Consider the following 20,024-nt stretch of genomic DNA (forward strand, 5'->3'; position numbering starts at 1 on the left):
AGGCTGCATCCGGGTGCAGGGGCCGAAAAGGCAGCTGGGGGCGGGGCGTTGAGGTGCGGCGCGAGCGGCGGGCGGATTGGCCAATAGGCGGCGGGAGGACCGGCCAGTAGGCGGCGGGATCTGCTTCCCGGGGGCGGGCACTGGCGGGTGTGGTGACGTCGACGCAGGCGCGTCGCGGCGCCGGGGCGCGGGGCTTCTGGAGGAGGCGGCGGTGGCCAGCGAGGCGGTGCCGGCCGTGGACTCCGGACGACGGAGGGTGAGGAGCTGACTCGGGCCGAGACTGAAGGGCTGGGTGGGTTCGGGGCGGCGCTCCGGGGGCCCGCGAAGGACGAGGGAGGGAGAGAACCTGAGGGGCTGGTAGGTTTGGGGACCCATCTGGTTGACTGGGCCGGGGAAGGGGCTCGGCCGGGCCTGCGAGGGGCGTGGCGGCACCAGGGATGCTGGAGCGGAACCTTAGGGATGGGGAAGGCCTTGGGGGCGGTTCTGCAAAGGTAGCCATTGGGGTCTGCCTAGGGGCTTGTGCGGAGATTTGGGGCGAGAGGGGGTGGAGGACGGTGGAGGACACTCAGATGGTGTCCTTTTTGGAGGCCCGTTTTGGGGGGTAGGGGAGACTGCGGTTGGGGGACTTTGATACATGAAGCGGGGAGGAAGAGGTTAATCTTGCGAGGACGGTGGAGGTCAGCGCCGGAGGGAGGCAAAGTGGGCTTGCAGGAGCGTGGAAGGCGTCGTCCAGTTCCTGGAAAATTCAGAATTGGAGGGAGTCAGAGATGGTTAGGGGTGGGCGGGGGTGTTCCATCGATGAGGTTCTTAAGAGACCTACCGAGGGCAAGGACAAGGGAGGGGTTAAGGTAGTAACTTAACTTGGGAATTTTGACCAGAATGGCAGCACTTTGGGAGGCCGAGGTGGGACGATCGCTTGAGCCGTGGAGTTCCAGGCTGCAGTGAGACACGATTGCACCACTGCACTCCAGCCTGGGCGACGGAGCGAGACTCCTTCTCAAAACAACAACAACAAAAAGAAGTAGACTTGAGAACTTCGTTAAGACATTGGCCAGGGAGTAAGGTAGCCCTGGGATTTGAGGTTGAGGAGAGCGTGGGGAACGTGCGGGAATGGTGGGGGATTTTGGCTGAGCAGGTTGGGAGAAGTCTAGGAGAGGCAAAGAAAGGCCCCGGCAGCGTCAGGGAAGTCAGAATTATGTGTCTGGAGAGTTTTGTGGGGTGAAGGTGGCCCAGTGGGGCTGTTACTAACCTTTTGAGTGGTTATGGGGCTTTAAAAGAGGTGACATGACAGGACCCAGCCCACTAAACACAGCACCTCTATGAGGAGTCTGGAGCTTCAGAGTGGAGAGGTGGGAGGCTTGTGTTTGGTAGGCAGGTCTGTCCATTAGGAGAAAAGGGTGATGTCTCAGTTCCTCACTTCTCTCTTTCCCTGTCTCCTCCAGGATCACCATTAGGGGACTCCTGAGGTCCTATCTCCAGGCTGCGGTGACTGCACTTTCCCTGGAGTGGAAGCTGCTGGAAGGCAGACCGGCCGCCATGTCCACGTTCAGGCAGGAGGACGTGGAGGACCATTATGAGATGGGGGAGGAGCTGGGCAGGTGAGCCGTCCGCCCCCGCGGCTGGGCTCCAGGGATAGGAGGGAGGCGCTGTGCGGTTTTCTGAACAGCAAGTCTCCTTCCTGTTCTTTATCCTGTATCCTGAGAAGGAATGAGTCAGTACCCTGTGCTGGTGGAACAAATTTGGGCCGTGGAGTCAGACAGCCCTGGCTGTGAATTCCTGCTTGTGAATCGTCAGTTTCCTGTGGGGAGGAAAGTAATTGAGTCTTTACAGCAGCCAATACCGTGCCTGGCATGGAGCACCAGAGCAACAGATGCCAGCTGCTTTTGTTTTTGAAAGGTGTGTCTTCTGCCTGGGCAACATAGCAAGACTCCATCTCTACAAAAAATAAAAATGAAAAAAATTAGCCAGGTGTGGTAGCTCATGCCTGTAGTTCCAGCTACTAGGGAAGCCTGAGACAGGAGGATGGCTTGAGCCCAGGAGTCGGAGGCTGCAGTGAGCTATGATTGTGCCACCGCACTGCGGCCTGGGCAACACAGTAAAACCCCATTTATTTAAAAAAAAAAAAAAAAAAAAAAAGTTCTCCCTGTGTGAATCCTCTTTTGTGGGAGGCCCTTGAGTTTTTTCCTAGCTCTTGGATATTTAAAGGAGGGGGAGGGAGGGGCGTGTCTCCCAGCTGCGCCCACACCTCTGTCAATTGTTTAACATTCTTGTGGGAAAAAGCAGAGGTTTCCTCTTCCAGGGAGGCAGCCGATTTCCTGCCTGTCTGGAGCTTGGAGGGTCCCCTGAGACCCCGCCCCTTCCAGACCAGCCAGACACCACTAGGCCCTGCCTCCTTTTGTAGAGCCTCCAACCTTATTTGGTGAGTTTGTTGCTGGCCAGCCTCCCTGGAGCCGCCCCATGATGTCACCAGAAGGGAATGTAAATAACTGAGCTCTGTGTCAGGCCAGGGAGAGTGCTGCGGCCCTTTTGGGATCCTGAGGTCCCTCCTTCAGGAATTTCCTCCGTTAGTGGCAGAGAAGGCACGCCCCCTCCTCCCATAGTGACTACTTCTGCTTCAGTGTTGAAAATGTGTTAGGACCTCCTGCCAGGGGTCATTTGGCAAAAGTCAGCAAAATTCAGCCAAATTGATTATGTCTATTTCTTTTAACCTGCTGATTTCACCTCTAGGAAGTAATTCATTGGAAAAATGTAAATACATGGATGGAATGACTTAAGACTGGGGTAGTTGCTAGAACAACGTTTACCAGGACAACAGCCTTTTTTTTTTTTTTTTTTGAGACGGAGTCTGGCTCTATCACCCAGGCTGGCGTGCAGTGGCACGATCTCGGCTCACTGCAAGCTCCGCCTCCTGAGTTCACGCCATTCTCCTGCCTCACCCTCCCCAGCAGCATGGGACTACAAGCGCCTGCCACCATGCCCGGCTAATTTTTTTGTGTTTTTAGTAGAGATAGGGTTTCACCGTGTTAACCAGGATGGTCTCGATCTCCTGACCTCATGATGCGCCCGCCTTGCCCTCCCAAAGTGTTGGCATTACAGGTGTGAGCCGCTGCGCCTGGCCTTTTTTTTTTTTTTTCGTTGACACTGTTTCATTCTGTTGCCCAGGCTGGAGTGCAGTGATGAGATATCAGCTCACTGCAACCTCGGCCTCCTGGGTTCCAGGTATTCTCCAGCCTCAGCCTCCTAAGTAGCTGGCATTATAGGCGCCTGCCACCACCCCCAGCTAGTTTTTGTATTTTTAGTGGAGACGGGGTTTCATCATGTTGGCCAGACTGGTCTCCAACTCCTGACCTCAGGTGATTCGCCTGCTTTGGCCTCCCAAAGTGCTGGGATTACAGGCATAAGCCACTGCGCCCTGCTGGGAACAACAGCCTCTTAAATGGCCCCCCAAACCACTGCATCAGGGCTGGAATAGGATGCAGCTCTTAAAAAGAACCAGGCAGGGCCGGTATGGTGGCTTCCGTCTGTAATCCTAGTGCTTTGGGAGGCCAGAGCGGGAGGATCGCTTGAGCCCAGGACTTATAAGACTAGCCTGGGTAACATAAGTTGACCCTGTCTCTCAAACAAACAGAAATACATAATTTAAAAAAATATATTTAGCCTTCTGTTTTTGCTCTGAAGACTTGGACGTCTGGTGTGTATTTCATATCACAGTTCTTCCCAGGACTGGCCACACCTCACGGGTTTGACAGCTCTGGGTGGCCAGTGTCTGCTGTTCTGACGGCACTGCTTCACGTAGTGGTCTGAAACATTCTCAGAGACACACGAAGTGCAAGGTGAAGGCCCAGAATGCGGCATAACGTGCTGTAATTTTTTTTTTTTTTTTTTTTGAGATGGAGTTCCGCTTGGTCACTCCAGGCTGGAGGCAGTGATGGGATCTCAGCTCAAAGCCTTGCCTCCCCGGTTTACACCATTTTCCCTGCTTTGTGCTTCTTGAGTGCTGGAATTATGGCACCTGCCACTCCTTTTCCTGCCAGTTTTGTATTTTTTAGTAGAGATTTGGTTTCACCTTGTTAGCTGTGATGGTCTCAGCTTCTCTCCTGATTCCTCGGGTGGATCACTTCCGCCTTGGCCTCCCAAAGTGCTGCTGGGAGAGAGGGGATTACAGCTTGAGCTGCCTGGCACTGGCCTTTTTGAGACGGAGTCTTGCTCTGTTGCCCAGGCTGGAGTGCAATGGTGTGATCTCAGCTCATTGCAACCTCTGCTTCTGGGGTTCAAGCGATTCTCATGCCCTAACCTCCTGAGTAGCTGGAACTACAGGCGCTTGCCAACACGCCCGGCCAATTTTTTTGTATTTTTATTAGAGACGCGGTTTCAACATATTGGCCAGGCTGGTTTTGAACTCCTGACCTCAAGTGATCTTCCCATTTTGGCCTCCCAAAGTGCTGGGATTATAGGCGTGAGCCACCACGCCCAGCCTAATTTTTTTAAATTGCAAGCACAGACTGCCTGTGCACCCTCCTGTCTGCTGTCCTGATTCATTTACTCAGGAGTCAGCGCACTGCAGCCCGTGGGCCAGACCCAACCAGGGCAAACATTTCTTTTTCCCTGACACTTGATTTTATATGGTCTGCAAGCTAGGAATGGTTTGGAATTTTAATTTTTTTTTTTTTTTTTTGAGACAGGGTTTCACTTTGTCACCCAGGCTGGAGTATAGTGGTGAGATCTCTGCTTATTGCAGCCTCGACCTCACGGGTTCAAGCAATTATCCTACCTCATCCCCCTAAGTAGCTGTAGCCGGGACTACAGGCTCCCGCCACCATGCCATGCCTGGCTAATTTTTTTGTATTTTTTGTGCAGAGGGGGTTTCACCGTGTTGGCCAGGCTTGTCTCGAATTCCTGACCTCAGGAGTTTGATCCACCCACCTCGGCCTCCCAAAGTGCTGGGATTATAGGTGTGAGCTACTTTGCCTAGCCCACATTTTTTTTTTTTTAATTGAGTCGGAATCTGGCTCTGTTGCTCAGGCTGGAGTGCAGTGACTCGATCTTGGCTCACTGCAACCTCCGCCTCCCAGGTTCAAGCAATTCTTGTGCTTCAGCCTTCCAAGTAGCTGGAATTACAGGCGCCTGCCACCATGCCTGGTCAATTTTTGTATTTTTGGTAGAGACGGGGTTTGTTTTGCCATGTTGGCCAGGCTGATCGCGAACTCCTGACCTCAAATGATCTGCCTGCCTCTGCCTCCCAAAGTGCTGGGATTACAGGCATGAGCCACTGTTCCTGGCCCCAGCCCACACTATTTTTGTTTTTTTTTTTGAGACGGAGTCTTGCAGTGTTGCCCGGACTGGAGTGCAATGGCGCGATCTCAGCTCACTGCAACTTCCATCTCCCGGGTTCAAGCGATTCTCCTTGCCTCAGCCTCCCGAGTAGCTAGGATTATAGACACCCTCCAGCACGCCTGGCTAATTTTTTTGTATTTTTAGTAGAGACAGGGCTTTCACTATGTTGGCCAGGCTGGTCTCGAACTCCTGACCTTGTGATCTGCCCGCTTTTGCCTCCCAAAGTACTGGGATTTCAGGCGTGAGCCATCGTGCCCGGCTTCCCAGCCCACATTTTTAAACATCACAAACCCTATCAGTAGAAATCGTCAGTGTGTAGGCCACGCTTGGGCTGTGTCTGGGTTGTGGCAGGCACTTAGGAAGTGGTTTGGGAGTGATACCTGAGACCATGATTGAGGAGGGCTTGCTGTGTCCCCCACCTGCGCTGGGGGCCAGGGAAGTTACAGAGAAGCGAAGCAGGTGAGCTCGGCTCTCGGAGTTTCTTTCCTGGTTGGGGAGATCAAGCACCTGTAGAGTTCCACCTGTAGAGGAACTGAGAGCATGCCGGTGGCCTTGCCTCTATGGAGCAAGTCCGTCTGTGGCCAGTGAGCCCGGGAGCTGTTGGAGGTGGGCGGCTGTGGTCTGGTGTTGCTGTAGGAGGACTCAGTGGCAGAACCTGAAATCCACAGGGAAAGGCGTGGTTTACGGAACCGGGGAGTCCAGGTGTGCGGCGGCCGCAGGTGTGCCTGGGTGCTGGTGTGTGCGGTGCCCTGTGTCCCCCGGGCCGAGGTCCACTCCAGCGTGGAGGAGGCGCCCTGGCAGAGTGAGTGACAGGGCTTACGTGCCACCCGCAGTGCCTGGTGGCTCCCCTCTCCTGGCCTGGTCTGTTCTTAGGCAGCGTTCTACATGGTGGCCCCTGCCGCGAGCCCGAATCCCAGCCCAGCAGAGGGAGAGAGAGAGGCTCTCTTCCGGGCAGGCGTTCCGAGCCGTGTGGACTGGATCGGTCTCTTTGGGCTGGAGGGTGTGGTTTTCTGTTTGCCCAGGTCCAGTCATGTCCCTTTCCACCCCTTTCCTGGACCACTGAGTCCCACGGACTGAGAGTGAGCGCTGAAGGCTGCCCTGGGACAGCTGGGTCTGTTAGGAGACCGGGTGGAGCTGGGAGCTGGGCAGGCAGAAGTCCGGTGCCCAGCCCCAGGTGCCCGCTTCCTGTGAGAGCACCTGGGCTCTGGAGCCTGCAGCACCTGTTTTGAAGGTTTGAATCCTCCCGCCGCTGGCTGACTGCATGTCCTCGGGCTAGTTGCTTTCCTTTTCTCAGCCTCAGTTTCTTTAAAATGCGAATAGTGGCCAGGTGCAGTGGCTCCACCTGTAATGCCAACATTTTGGGGGGGTGGAGTGGGAGGATCTCCTGAGGTCAGGAGTTCCAAACCAGCCTGGGCAATACAGCAAGATCTTGTCTCTACAAAAAATAGAATGAATAAATTAGGTGTGGCAGCATGTGCCTGTAGTCCCGCCTACTTGGGAGGGATCGCTTGAGCCCAGGAGTTAGAGACCAGCGTGGGCAACAGAGTGAGACCTCATCTTTACAAAAAGAAAAAAAAAATTAACTGGGTGTGGTGGTGTGTGCCTATAGTCCAAGCTGCTTGAGAGGCCAAGGCAGGAGGATTGCCCGAGCCCAGGAGGTCGAGGCTGCAGTGAGCCATGAATGAACTACTGCACTCCAGCCTGAGCAACAGAACCAGACCCTGTCTCTTTTTTTTTTTTTTTTTTTTTTTTTTTTTTTTTTTTTTTTTTTTGAGAGCCCGAGGTCTGGCTCTGTCGCCCAGGCTGGAGTGCAGTGGCGGGATCTCCAGCTCACTGCAAGCTCCATGCCTCCTGGAGTTTCACGCCATTCTCCTGCCTCCAGCCTCCCGAGTAGCAGCTGGGACTACAGAGCCGCCACCTCGCCCGCTAGTTTTTTTGTATTTTTAGTAGAGGCAGTTTCACCGTGTTAGCCAGGATGAACCGATCTCCTGACCACACCAAGTGATCCCGCCCGTCTCGGCCTCTAAAGATGCTGGGATTACAGGCTTCGAGCCACGGCCGGCCCAGACCCTGTCTCAAGGTGGGTCTGGCCCACTTTGTAGGGTGCTAGGAGATGGATGGAAGCACCAAGGACGGCCTGCTCAGACCCTCAGTGATCAGCCCCGGGTGAAATGGAGGCGTGAGACCCGGATCAGCCCAGGTGGGGAAGAAGCAGTAGACCAGATCAGCAGGTGAGAAGTGAACCAGATCCAGCAGGTGGGGCGTGGTCCAGATCAGCCCGTGGGGGAGGAAGCGTGGCCAGATCAGCAGGTGGGGAGGAAAGCGTGGACCCGGATCAGCCTGCAGTGGGGGAGGAGGCATGGTTCGGATCAGCCCCGGGTGGGGAGGAAGCGTGGACCCGGTCAGCGGGTGAGGGGCGTGGGCCGGGGATCGGCGTGGGGGAGGGGCGTGGACCCGGGTCGGCCCGGGTGGGGAGGAAATGATGGACCAGGATCAGCCCTGCAGTGGGGGAGGAAGCATGGACCGGATCAGCCCCGGGTGGGGAGGAAGCGTGGACCCGATCAGCCCCGGGTGGGGAGGAAGCGTGGACCGGATCAGCCCCGGGTGGGGAGGAAGCATGGACCGGCTATGCCCTGCAGTGGGGAGGAAGCGTGGACTGGATCCGTCCTGGGTAGGGAGGAAGCATGGACTGGATCCTCCCTGCAGTGGGGAGGAAGCGTGGACTGGATCTCCCTGGGTGGGGAGGAAGCGTGGACCCGGGTGGCCCTGGGTGGGGAGGGCGTGGACCGGATCAGCCCTGGGTAGGGAGGAAGCATGGACTGGATCCTCCCCGTAGTGGGGAGGAAGTGTGGACTGGATCGCCCTGGGTGCAGGCTTGCTCTTGAATCAGCCCCCTGGGTGGGGAGGCAGTGTGGACCGGATCCGCCTCACAGTCGGGGAGACAGTGTGAACTGGATCCGCCCTGGGTTGGGGGGCAGTGTGGACCGGATCTACCCTGCAGTCGGGGAGGCAGTGTAGACTGGATCTGCCGTGGGTGGGGAGGCAGTGTGGACTGGATCTGTCCTGGGTGGGGAGGAAGCGTGGACTGGATCTGTCCTGGGTGGCGAGGAAGCATGGACCAGATCAGCCCTGGGTGGGGAGGCAGTGTGGACTGGATCCGCCTTACAGTCAGGGAGACGGTGTGAACTGGATCCGCCCTGGGTGGGGGGGCAGTGTGGACTGGATGTGCCCTGCAGTCGGGGAGGCAGTGTAGACTGGATCTGCCGTGGGTGGGGAGGCAGTGTGGACCGGATCCGCCCTGTAGTAGGGGAGGAAGCGTAGACTGGATCAGCCGGGGGTAGGGAGGAAGTGTGGACCTGGTGGCCCAGAGGCTGGCCTCCCCCATATTCTCAGCCTGGGGTTCTTACGTGGGTGACTGTGATAAGCCCTCAGGTTCAGAGGCATGAGTGAGCTGGGATTCCGTTCTGAGCAGTACTTCGTGTCTCCCGACTTTTAGTGTTGATTGACTTTGGACTAGCTGTTGGAAATCACCACTGTTAACAGGGCTGGGAGCAAAGCAGAGCCACGTCCACTCACCTTAGGACCACAGGCTGCTGCTGAGCCGACTCACTGGGGGTGAAGGAGCATGGACCGCCTTCTTTAGCCTGTGTGGCTGTGCTAGTGTGTTTGTAGAGATGGGGGTCTGCTGTGTACACCCAGTCTGGACTCGAACTCCTGACCTCAAGTGATCCTCCCATCTCAGCCTCCCAAAGTGTTTGGATTACAGGCATAAGCCTCTGCACCCAGCCTCCTCTTTATTTTTTAGTTCAGGTTGGAATAACACTAGAGGGATAAAATCTGCGTGTTTAAAAAGGAGGCAACCCGGCCAGGCGTGGTGGCTTATGCCTGTAATCCCAGCACTTTGGGGGGTCAAGACAGGCAGATCACTTGAGGTCAGGAGTTTGAGACCAGCCTGGGCAACCTGGTGAAACCCATGCACTAAAATATAAAAATTAGCAGTGGTGAGTGCGTGCCTGTAATCAGCTACTTGAGAGGCTGAGGCAGGAGAATCACTTGAACTCAGAGGCAGGAGTTTGCAGTGAGCGAGATCGCTTCCTGCCCAGCTAAACAGAGTGAGACTCTGTCTCAAAATAAATAAATGAATAAATAAATAAAAAGAGGCCCAACACAGATATTCCAGTTCACAACGCAGCGAGGTACCGCTGGATTTGGATGCTGTGGCCGTGGGAGTCCTCCTGCGATAGGAGGTGGAAGTATTACCGTCAGCCTGGTGGGTGCAGGCAGAGGGGAAGGAGGAAGGAGCTCCAGGTGCAGGGAGTGTTACAGCAAGGACGGCGCCAGGGTGGGAGCAGAATGTATGCAGGGGACGTCGTGTTGCAGGCAGCCTGGGCCGGGTGGGCCGAGTCTGGACCGGATCAGCCCCGCTTCCTCCATCCCTTTGGCTGCTTCATGTGGAGGCTGCGGCCGCTTGCAATAAACCCTTACAAGTGAGCGCCTCTGGATGACTATGGTGGCTTCCTCAGGTTCCGGTCACCAGGACCCACAGGGCTGGGCCCTCCTGGAGGCTCCAGGGGACAAGTGTTCCTCCCTTCCCAGAGTCTAGGAGGCACCCGGGGTTTGGCTCTCGGGACTCCTTCTCGGGCCTCTTCACAGCCACAGCGCAGCCTCTTCCAGTCTCTCTGACTCCCCTCATCTCAATGCAGGATGCTACGAGGACACTGGGCGCCGGATTACCCAGGATGCTCTCCCGTCTCCAGATCCTCAACCTCATCCCGTCTGCCGAGCCCCTTCTGCTGTTAAGACGCCATCTTGGCAGGTCCCAGGGCTAGCACGCGGGACATGCCCCTGAAGGGCTGCTATGCCTTAGTCTCCCCCATGACTGCACACTGGGCACCTCCCCACCTCTAATGCCCTGCCCCCACCCCGCGGTGTGCAGAGCATGTCCCTGGTGGCCCGGCCATGGGGAGTTGCCACTTCAGCACACCTCCTGACCTTAACCTCGGAGGTGCAGTGAGCACACATTGTTTATCTGTGGTCTCCATGCCAATGGAGGCCCGGAAGAGGCCCACTTCAGCCCATGGCAGCGACTCCAGCCTGGAGCAGGGCTTAGGCTTTGTGTTCAGCGGATGTCCTCAAGCAGTTCCTCTCCCATGTTGTAAAGCTGTGGCCCGGCCGCGGGGCTTGTTCCTGTTCGTCGCTGGCTCGGGCTCCGGTGTGTGGATGGGCCACCCTGTGCTGGGACTGCCTGACGGGCTGAGCTGTTTCCACCAAGGGCGGTAGCAAGGTGAGCTCCTGCAGCTACCACACGGACGTGTGTAAGGCTTTGTGGGAGAGATCCCGAGTGGAATTGTGGGTTACATGGAAACTCCTCGCGGTTGAAGCTTCTCCGAAGCCAGGCTGTTTCCACAGCTCCACCCGGGCGCGTGTGGCTCCGGCCCCACATCCTCACTCTGGTCTCTTGTCTCGGTGAATTACGCGGTTTCTTTCCTTCTGCACTGAGTAGGGAGCTCTTCAAGTCAGTGGGCGATTTTACTTAAAATGGTGAAATGAATTCTGCGGTGACTAGTTTGGTCAGGATGGAACTGCAACAAATAAAAAGCAAACCCTTCCTCTGTGCACACGTCTCTTTAACCTCTCCTGGGGACTCCATGTGGACAGGCTGCTGTGTAGCCTTGGTACCTTTCTGACGAAAAAGACCGTGTTCTCCGCCTCACGGAGTGGGTGACGTCCGAAGGTCTCTTCTTGTCCACACGTAAAGAGCTGGCCTATTCTTTCTTGTGACTGGGTAAAATTCCCTGAATTAATCCAAATCTCTCCCAGTTGCCGTTTATTTCTTTTCAGTTATTTGTCTGGAAATGAGTGCCTTTTTTTTTGTTATTGGTCAGAAATTAAGCACTCTGTCGCCCAAGCTGAAGGGTGGTGGTGCGATCACAGCTCACTGCAGCCTTGAATTCCTGGGCTCAAGTGCTTCTGTCTCAGCCTGCCGAGCAGCTGGGACTGCAGGTGCACCACACACCTGACTCTTTGTTTGTTTTTTTGAGACAGACTCTCGCTCTGTTGCCCAATCTGGAATGCGATGGCATGATCTCAGCTCACTGTAACCTCCGCCTCCTGGGTTCAAGCAATTCTCCTATCTCAGCTTCCCAAGTCACTGGGACTACAGGCACCCACCACCATGCCTGGCTAATTTTGTATTTTTATAGTAGAGACAGGGTTTCACCATGTTGGCCAGGCTGGTCTTGAACTCCTGTCCTCAAGTGATCCGCCCGTCTTGACCTCCCAAAGTGTTGGGATTACAAGCATGAGCCACTGTGCCTGGTACTTTGCTTGCTTATTTTTTAAAAATTTATTTTTATTATTTTTGTTTTTTGACACGGAGTCTCACTCTGTCGCCCAGGCTGGAGTGCAGTGGCCAGATCTCAGCTCACCAAGCTCCATGCACCTCCGAGTTCACGCCATTCTCCTCAACCTCTCCGAGTAGCTGGGACTACAGAGGCATGTCGCCACCTCACCAGCTAGTTTTCTGTGTTTTTTTTTTTTTCCAAATGAGATGGGGACACTGTGTTAGCCAGGATGGTCTCAATCTCCTGACCTCGTGATCCACCAAGTCTCAGCCTCCCAAGTGCTGGGATTACAGGCTTGAGCCACTGTGACCTTGCCTTTATTTTGAGTATTTCTTTTTGTGTAGAGATGGGGTCTCACTGTGTTGCCCAGGCTGGTCTCAAACTCCTAGGCTCAAGCTATCCTCCCTCATCAGCCTCCCAAAGTGAGAGTAAGTGCAGGATTGTGAGCCCTGCACCTGAAAACAGTTCTCTATTTTTTAAATTTATTTTTATTTCTTTGAGACAGGGTCTTGCTCTGTTGCCCAGGCTGGAGTGCAGTGGTGCGATCTCAGCTCACTGCAACCTCTGCCTCCTGGGTTCGCGATTCTCCTGCCTCAGCCTCCTGAGTAGCTGGGATTACAGGCACCCGCCACCAAGCCCAGCTAATTTTTTGTATTTTTGGTAGAGGCGGGGTTTCACCATGTTGGCCAGGCTGGTCTTGAACTCCTGAGCTCAAGTCATCGGCCCGCCTGGAACTCCCAAAGTGCTGGGACGACAGGCCTGAGCCACCGTGACTGGCCCCCCCTCAGTTCCCTCTTGATATGCATTGAACTCTTCGTTCTTTCACTTTTCAATAATATGCTGGTGCCATATGGTGAGTGCTGGCTCTGCACTCGCCTCCGCACACCTACTGGGCATAGCCCTGGGATGGGTGGGAACGCTGCGTCTGATGGTGCGGGACTCTGGGGAATTGCTCTCTGAGAAGGCGTGGAGTCTGCTCCCCTGCAGCGACTGGCTCATGTCTTTTGATGTGCCTGGTGCAGGGCTGCGCCTAGAGGAGCAGGTGGAGGTGGCGGGGAGCCAGCCACCCCCACTCACTCACTCCCCTTCCTCCAGCGGCCAGTTTGCGATCGTGCGGAAGTGCCGGCAGAAGGAGCCTGTGGGCAAGGAGTCTGTGACCAAGTTCATCAAGAAGCGACGCCTGTCATCCAGCCGGCGCGGGGTGAGCCGGGAGGAGATTGAGCGGGAGGTGAACATCCTGCGGGAGATCCGGCACCCCAACATCATCACCCTGCACGACATCTTCGAGAACAAGACGGACGTGGTCCTCATCCTGGAGCTGGTCTCTGGCGGGGAACTCTTTGAGCTTCCTGGCCCGAGGAGAAGGTCAGCTCACGGAGGACGAGGCCACTCAGTTCCTCAAGCAGATCTGGGCCAGTCCACTACCTGCACTCCCAAAGCATTCGCGCGGCCTGAAGGGAGTGAGCCCGTGGTGTCCGGCCAGTGTGTGGGGAAGCGAGGGAGAAGAGCCTGGAGAGCACCTCTTGCGTGTGGGGGTGAGGGTGGGGGGGAGCTTGGGAGCATGGGGGGTGAGGGGGTGCATGGGGGTGAGGTTGTGGGGGCGTGGGGGTGAGGTGGGGAGCGTGGGGGTCAAATTAAAACAATAAAATAAGAAGTCGAAAACATCAAAGTAAAATCCGGAAATAAAGTAAAGAAAAGAAACAATCAAAATTAATCGAAACTCGAGAGAAATAGAATGAAAACTTATCGAAATAAAAATAAAACATCCGGAAATAAAATCAAAACGAAATAAAGTCGGAAGCAATCCGAAATCATCGAAACTCGAAATTAAGTCAAAACATCAAAATAAGATCCGAAACATCAAGTAAAGTAAAACAATCAAAATAAAGTCTCAAAATATCAAAAATAAAGTCAAAAGAAACAATCAAAAATAAAATCAAAATATCAAAAAAGGGTCATCGCGGGAAATAAAGTGAAAGTCCTCGAGAGATAAAGGTCCGACAATCGAAAGAATTAAGTCGAGGCAATAAAAGAATTAAAGTCAAAGGAATATCAAAAGTCACAAAGAGGTCAAAAGGAAGCAATCGAAGGTAAAGAAACTCGAGTAGGTCGAGGCAATCGAAAGATAAAGTCGAAGGCAATCAAAGAGTAAAAGGGTCGAGGCAATCGAGATGTAATCGAAATCTAAGAGGTCGAGGCAATCAGAGTAAAGGGTCGAGATAATCATACTCCGCCCCAGCCGGAAAACATCATGCTGCTGGACAAGAACGTGCCCAGCCCACGCATCAAGCTCATCGACTTCGGCATCGCGCACAAGATCGAGGCGGGGAATGAGTTCAAGAACATCTTCGGCACCCCGGAGTTTGTGGGTGAGGCCCTGCCCAGTGGGCAGCCCAGCCTGGGGAGGGTGGTCTGGGGCTGCCTGCTGGGCATGGGGTGGGTCATGCCCGGCGCCAGCTGCCGCTTCCATAGCCCTGAGGCTGTCCCTCTTGGGCCCGGCATTGCAGGAGGTCAGGGCCTCCGTTTGGTGCAGCCCAGCCGTCCTACCGTCAGGCCCTGAGGGCCAGCTCTGCCGCATTCATGCCCCAAGGGCTGTGATGTGTTGAGCCTTGACCCCGTGCCTGTGTTGTGAGCCTCTTCCTTGGCCAGTGTGTCCCCAGTGCCTGATCCACATCTCCCTGTTCTGCAGCCCCAGAGATTGTGAACTATGAGCCGCTGGGCCTGGAGGCAGACATGTGGTGAGTGTGCCGCCCCCTCCCCCAGGCCTCCCTGCTGTCCTGGAGCACAGGCCAGCGCTGCAGCTGGGGATGAAGCAGGGCCTTGCTACTGCTCGAGTATGGGGGGACTGTCACCCTAGAGCAGGGGCTCTGGACGCCCTGGTCCTAGGAGGGCGGGCGGGGCCCTGCACTGGGAGGGGAGGCGGCCCCACACTGCGCTGACCGCTTCCTCTTGTCTGTCCCCAGGAGCATCGGCGTCATCACCTACATCCTGTGAGTACCTGGCGGGGGCCCCTCAGCTGTGCAGCACAGCTGGCATGGGTCCCGGGCTCCGTGTGTTTCATGCGGATGCCGGCGTTCCCCAGCCTGGCTGTGACCCATCACGGGTGCTCAGGGTATACCGGGTGAACGGATGAGTGATTCTCTGTGGCTGCTGTTCCAGAGGCTTCTGAAGAATTCTGAAGGCAGGACGCTCACAGAGCACCTGAGCAGGCCGCAGGTTCGGGGGTGTATATGCTCCTGTTCCTGCAGCTGCTAGGGAGCCCAGCCTCCTCAAAGTGCAAGGAAGGGACCTGGCCCCAGGCTGGGTTTTGACTCCTCCCTGGGCCACACATGGGCCTGCCGTTGTTTATTATTTTTATTTGTTGAGACGGGGTCTTAGCTGTTGCCCAGGCTGGAGTGCTGTCTTAGCTCACTGCAGCCTGCACCTCCCAGGCTTAAGCAATCCTCCCACCTCAGCCTCCTGAGTACGTGGGACTACATGTGCACACAACCACGCTCGGCTTTTATTTATTTATTTATTTTAACAGAGTTTCGCTCTTGGTGTACAGGCTAGAGGGCAGTGGTGCGATCTCGGCTGTGGACTGCAACCCCCGCCTCCCGGGTTCAAGTGATTCTCCTGCCTCAGTCTCTCGAGTAGCTGGGATTACAGGCGCCCACCACCACACCCAGCTAATTTTTGTATTTTTAGTAGAGACAGGGTTTCACCATGTTGGTCAAGGCTGGTTTGGAACTCCTGACCTCAGGTGATCTGCCCGCCTCGGCCTCCCAAAGTGCTGGGATCACAGGTGTGAGCCATGGCGCCTGGCTGGCTAATTGTTTTTCTTTTTTCTTTTTTTTTGAGGTGGAGTTTTGCTCTTGTTGCCCAGCATCAGGCTGGGAGGCAGACGCTGTCAGGGCCTCTTGCTGCCGGGCTGTTGACCTTGATCCCTTGGTTAAGGTGTTATCGGCTTGGGCTCCCCACTGCAGTTGCCCTCCTCCCCTCGGCGTTCCTGAGGACTGGGGTCTTTCGGGTCCTGCGTCTGCACAGATACTTTGAATCTCCAAAGAGACCCTGCCCGTTCATTGCTGCTGCTGTCAGTGGCGGGGTGTGGGGGTGGATTTTGAATGCCTATTGGGTGGTGGCTGGGATCGTTGCGGGAAGATTCTAGGGGCTCAGGAGTGTGAGTGGCCCAGGCACCTGCCGTCAGCCTGTCGTCTGTGCTCTGCCTGTTGTGGGCAGGACAGAGCTGGGGGCAGCCGGGGAGGCGGCATGGTCGTGGTGGGAGCCCAGGACCCCACTGAACCCCATGCCCATCTCGCAGCCTGAGCGGTGCATCCCCGTTCCTGGGCGAGACCAAGCAGGAGACGCTCACCAACATCTCAGCCGTGAACTATGACTTTGACGAGGAGTACTTCAGCAACACCAGTGAGCTGGCCAAGGACTTCATTCGCCGGCTGCTCGTCAAAGATCCCAAGTATGAGGGGCCGGCAGAGGGCACGGGGTGGGACATGGGACATGGGCCCACTCCACCCATGGAAGCTGCAGGGGACTCTCCTCCCAGCGCCACCTCCCTGTGGCTGGCGATCGGACATTGCTTCCCTCTTGGGCTGGAGAGAGGAAACTGATGGGCCAGGTTGGCCATTGCCATGGTTTTTTCTTGAGACAGAGTCTCGCTCTGTCACCCAGGCTGGAGTGCAGTGGTGTGATCTCGGCTCACTGTAGCCTCCGCCTCCCGGGTTCAGGATATTCTCCCATGTCAGCCTCCTGAGTAGCTGGGATTACAGGCGCCCGCCACCACACCTGGCTAATTTTTGTATTTTTAGTAGAGACAGAGCTTCACCGTGTTGCTCAGGCTGGTCTTGAGCTCCTGACCTCCAGTGATTTGCCCGCCTTGGCCTCCCAAAGTGCTGGAATTGCAGGTGTGACACACTGGCTGCTTGCCGTGTTTTTAACAAACTTTTAGTTGCCAGTGTGTAAAATAAGGTTCTATGTAAAATTCCAGGTGACTTGTTTTCCTGTAAACATTTAGAATCCCGGCAGTGCTGAGCCCTCACTCATAGGGCCTTCCCAGGCCTCCCCTGACCTCTCCGGGCCTCCCTGGGCGTGCCCAGACCCCCAGACCTGCTGGGCCTCCCCGGCCACCCAGCCTGTCTCTCGGGCACCTGGGTTTGCTCCTCCAGCCTGAAGTCTCAGCTCTCTCCACCGTCCCCCAGAAAACCGCGCTCCCTGAAGTCCCCTTGTTCAGCTCCTGTGGTTGGCTGAACAGAGGCTGGGGGGTGACTTTAGGGCTTTTGGGGGTCCTGGGAGTCAGTCATCCGCGGGAGGACGGGACAGATGGTGCAGGTGTAACTAACCAGGGCAGGGGTCTTCCAGGCGGAGAATGACCATTGCCCAGAGCCTGGAACATTCCTGGATTAAGGTAAGTGTGGGGGGGGGGAAGTTCCCTGGGCTTCCCGCCTTGGCCTTCTCACTGGGGTCCGGATGGCCTTCAGCATTTAAGGCTTGTGGATGTGACAAACCCCAGTGGCTGGGAAGGGTCCCCAGAGAAGTGGGCCTGGGTGGTGGGGGTCGGGTCCTGGGCGTGGGACATGTGGCACCCGACAGACCTGGTGGCGTCCTCGGCTGGTGTGTGTCCAGGAGGGCTGAGACTGCCAGGGCCAGGGCCCCAACGTTTTTCTCGAGGGAGCACTTTCGGCTTTGCGTTGGGCCGGGCAGTCTCTGTCATGAGGCGTTGACTCGGCTGCCGGATGAGCCCCTGAACCTCAGTTCACACTGGCAGGCGGGGGCTGGCAGGGCTAGGTGGCGTCGCGGGGACCCCGCTCAGGCCTCCCTCCCTCCTAGGCCATCCGGCGGCGGAACGTGCGTGGCGAGGACAGCGGCCGCAAGCCCGAGCGGCGGCGCCTGAAGACCACGCGTCTGAAGGAGTACACCATCAAGTCGCACTCCAGCATGCCGCCCAACAACAGCTACGCCAACTTCGAGCGCTTCTCCAAGGTGCTGGAGGAGGTGGCGGCGGCCGAGGAGGGCCTGCGCGAGCTGGAGCGCAGCCGGCGGCTCTGCCATGAGGACGTGGAGGCGCTGGCCGCCATCTACGAGGAGAAGGAGGCCTGGTACCGCGAGGAGAGCGACAGCCTGGGCCAGGACCTGCGGCGGCTGCGGCAGGAGCTGCTCAAGACCGAGGCACTCAAGCGGCAGGCGCAGGAGGAGGCCAAGGGCGCGCTGCTGGGGACCAGCGGCCTCAAGCGCCGCTTCAGCCGCCTGGAGAACCGCTACGAGGCGCTGGCCAAGCAGGTGGCCTCCGAGATGCGCTTCGTACAGGACCTGGTGCGCGCTCTGGAGCAGGAGAAGCTTCAGGGCGTGGAGTGCGGGCTGCGCTAGGCGCACTGGGATGGGCCAGGCCCCAGGACAGCTGGAGCTCGGCCTTCGGTGGGGGCGCTTACTTGGACGCTGCTCCTCCTGTCCCGTTCCAGCCCTTGTACACCGCCCCCAGGCTGGAGGCGGAGTGGGAAGAGCTGGAGGGCAAGGGTGGGTGTGGGACGGGGCTGCTTCTCTGGACAGCCTCCAAGCCGGCCTTCACCTTCGCTCCTGCATCATCAATGACGCTGGGACCCTCCAGGCAGCGTGGCCTCTGGCGCTGTGAGGGTTGGGACCCAGGATGGGACTGGCTACCGAGGCACAGCGGCCGTCCGAATGCAGCCCTGGCCCAGGCCCAGGCCTGGGGGAGGGTTTGTGGGCAGTTTGGCGGGGTGCTGCCCGCTGCTGCCACTGGCCCAGGAGGAGGTCGTGGGACGGGGAGGGTGGGGTGGACGGCGGACAGGCAGTCCCCACGCTTCTGGGTGGCGCCGGGCTTGGTGGGGTCTTCTACCATGTGCCCTCCTTGCCGAAGCCCGTTCCCTGGATGTGGGGTCCTCTGTTGCGGACTCCTCCGCGAGCCCCGTCGTGGCGCGTGTGCAGGCCTAGACAAGAGCGGCCCTCTGCAGCCAAGAGAAATAAAACACCGGCTTCCACATACGCAGCGTGTTGTGCGCTTCAGACCTTGGCAGGGGATAACCAGCCCTTGGCCTCCGGGGATGTGCCCTCCGAGGCTTTCATGTTTGTCTGTGTTCCCTGCCTGCCGCTGTGCTCCTCGGGAAGAAGGGGACAAAGTTGGGTGGGAGCTGCCGCATCTTGGTCTCTGGCGCCCCTGGGTGTTTGGATTGCAGTGAGATGGAAGCTCTGGGCCGCCGAGGTGGGTCCCAGTCATTTCTTGTCCTTTTTTTTTTTTTTTTTTTGAGACGGAGTCTCGCGCTGTGTCACCCAGGCTGGAGTGCAGTGGCGCGATCTCGGCTCACTGCAAGCTCCGCCTCCCAGGTTCACGCCATTCTCCTGCCTCAGCCTCCAAGTAGCTGGGACTACAGGTGCGCACCACCACACCCGGCTAATTTTTTGTATTTTTAGTAGAGACGGGGTTTCACCGTGTTAGCCAGGATGGTCTCGATCTCCTGACCTCGTGATCCACCCGCCTCGGCCTCCCAAAGTGCTGGGATTACAGGCTTGAGCCACCGCGCCCGGCCCATTTCTTGTCCTTTTGCGCCTTACTGGATGCTGCTGCGTCCCACGTGGGAGCCCCTGCCCCGCCTGGAGCCACAGGCCGGCGGAGCAGGCTCAGCACAGCCGCTGGGTCTCACTCCCACGTGGTTTCAGAGAGGGCCCCACCCTGCTCGGCCTTCCTGAGGAGGTTTTGTTTTTTTTTTTTTTTTTTGAGATGGAGTCCTGCCCTGTTGCCCGCTGGAGTGCAGTGGTGCGATCTCGGCTCACTGTAACCTCCGCCTCCTGGATGCAAGTGGGTCTCCTGCCTCAGCCTCCCAAGTGGCTGGGATTACAGGCGTGCATCACCACAGGTGGCTGATTTTTGTCTTTTGTTTTTGTTTGAGTTGGAGTTTTTGCTCTTGTTGCCCAGGCTGGAGTGCAGTGGCACGATCTTAGCTCACTGCAACCTCCGCCTCCCAGGTTCAGGTGGTTCTCCTGCCCCAGCCGTCCAAGTAGCTGGGATTACAGGCATGCGCCACCACGCTGGGCTAATTTTGTATTTTTAGTAGAGGCAGAGTTTTACCATGTTGGCCAGGCTAGTCACGAACTCCTGACCTCAGGTGATCTGTCCACCTCGGCCTCCCAAAGTGCTGGGATTCCAGGCGTAAGCCACCATGCCCAGCTGTAATTTTTGTATTTTTAATAGAGATGGGGTTTCACCTTGTTGGCCAGGCTGGTCTCGAACTCCTGACCTCGAGTGATCCGCCCTCCTTGGGCTCCCAAAGTGCTGGGATTAGAGGCGTGAGTCACTGCATCTGGCCATTTTTTTTTACTTTATTTTTTTTCATTGAGCTATGA

The 20,024-nt window shown here is 56.7% G+C and overlaps 1 protein-coding gene across 1 annotated transcript; it reads left to right on the plus strand.

Moving 5' to 3' along the window:
• The first annotated feature begins 127 nt into the window (after positions 1 to 127).
• On the plus strand, positions 128 to 18,668 carry DAPK3 (death associated protein kinase 3). The gene is given in 10 exon segments (XM_031660110.1): positions 128 to 256; positions 1,443 to 1,598; positions 12,774 to 13,023; positions 13,025 to 13,094; positions 13,868 to 14,047; positions 14,368 to 14,416; positions 14,642 to 14,668; positions 15,979 to 16,131; positions 17,031 to 17,076; positions 17,499 to 18,668. Coding segments are annotated over 9 exon segments (1,374 nt in total). The 5' UTR covers positions 128 to 256; positions 1,443 to 1,536; the 3' UTR covers positions 18,036 to 18,668.
• Positions 18,669 to 20,024: the final 1,356 nt, after the last annotated feature.

This window comes from Papio anubis, chromosome 20 (genome assembly GCF_008728515.1).
Source record: "Papio anubis isolate 15944 chromosome 20, Panubis1.0, whole genome shotgun sequence".
NCBI classification, from domain to species: Eukaryota; Metazoa; Chordata; class Mammalia; order Primates; family Cercopithecidae; genus Papio; species Papio anubis.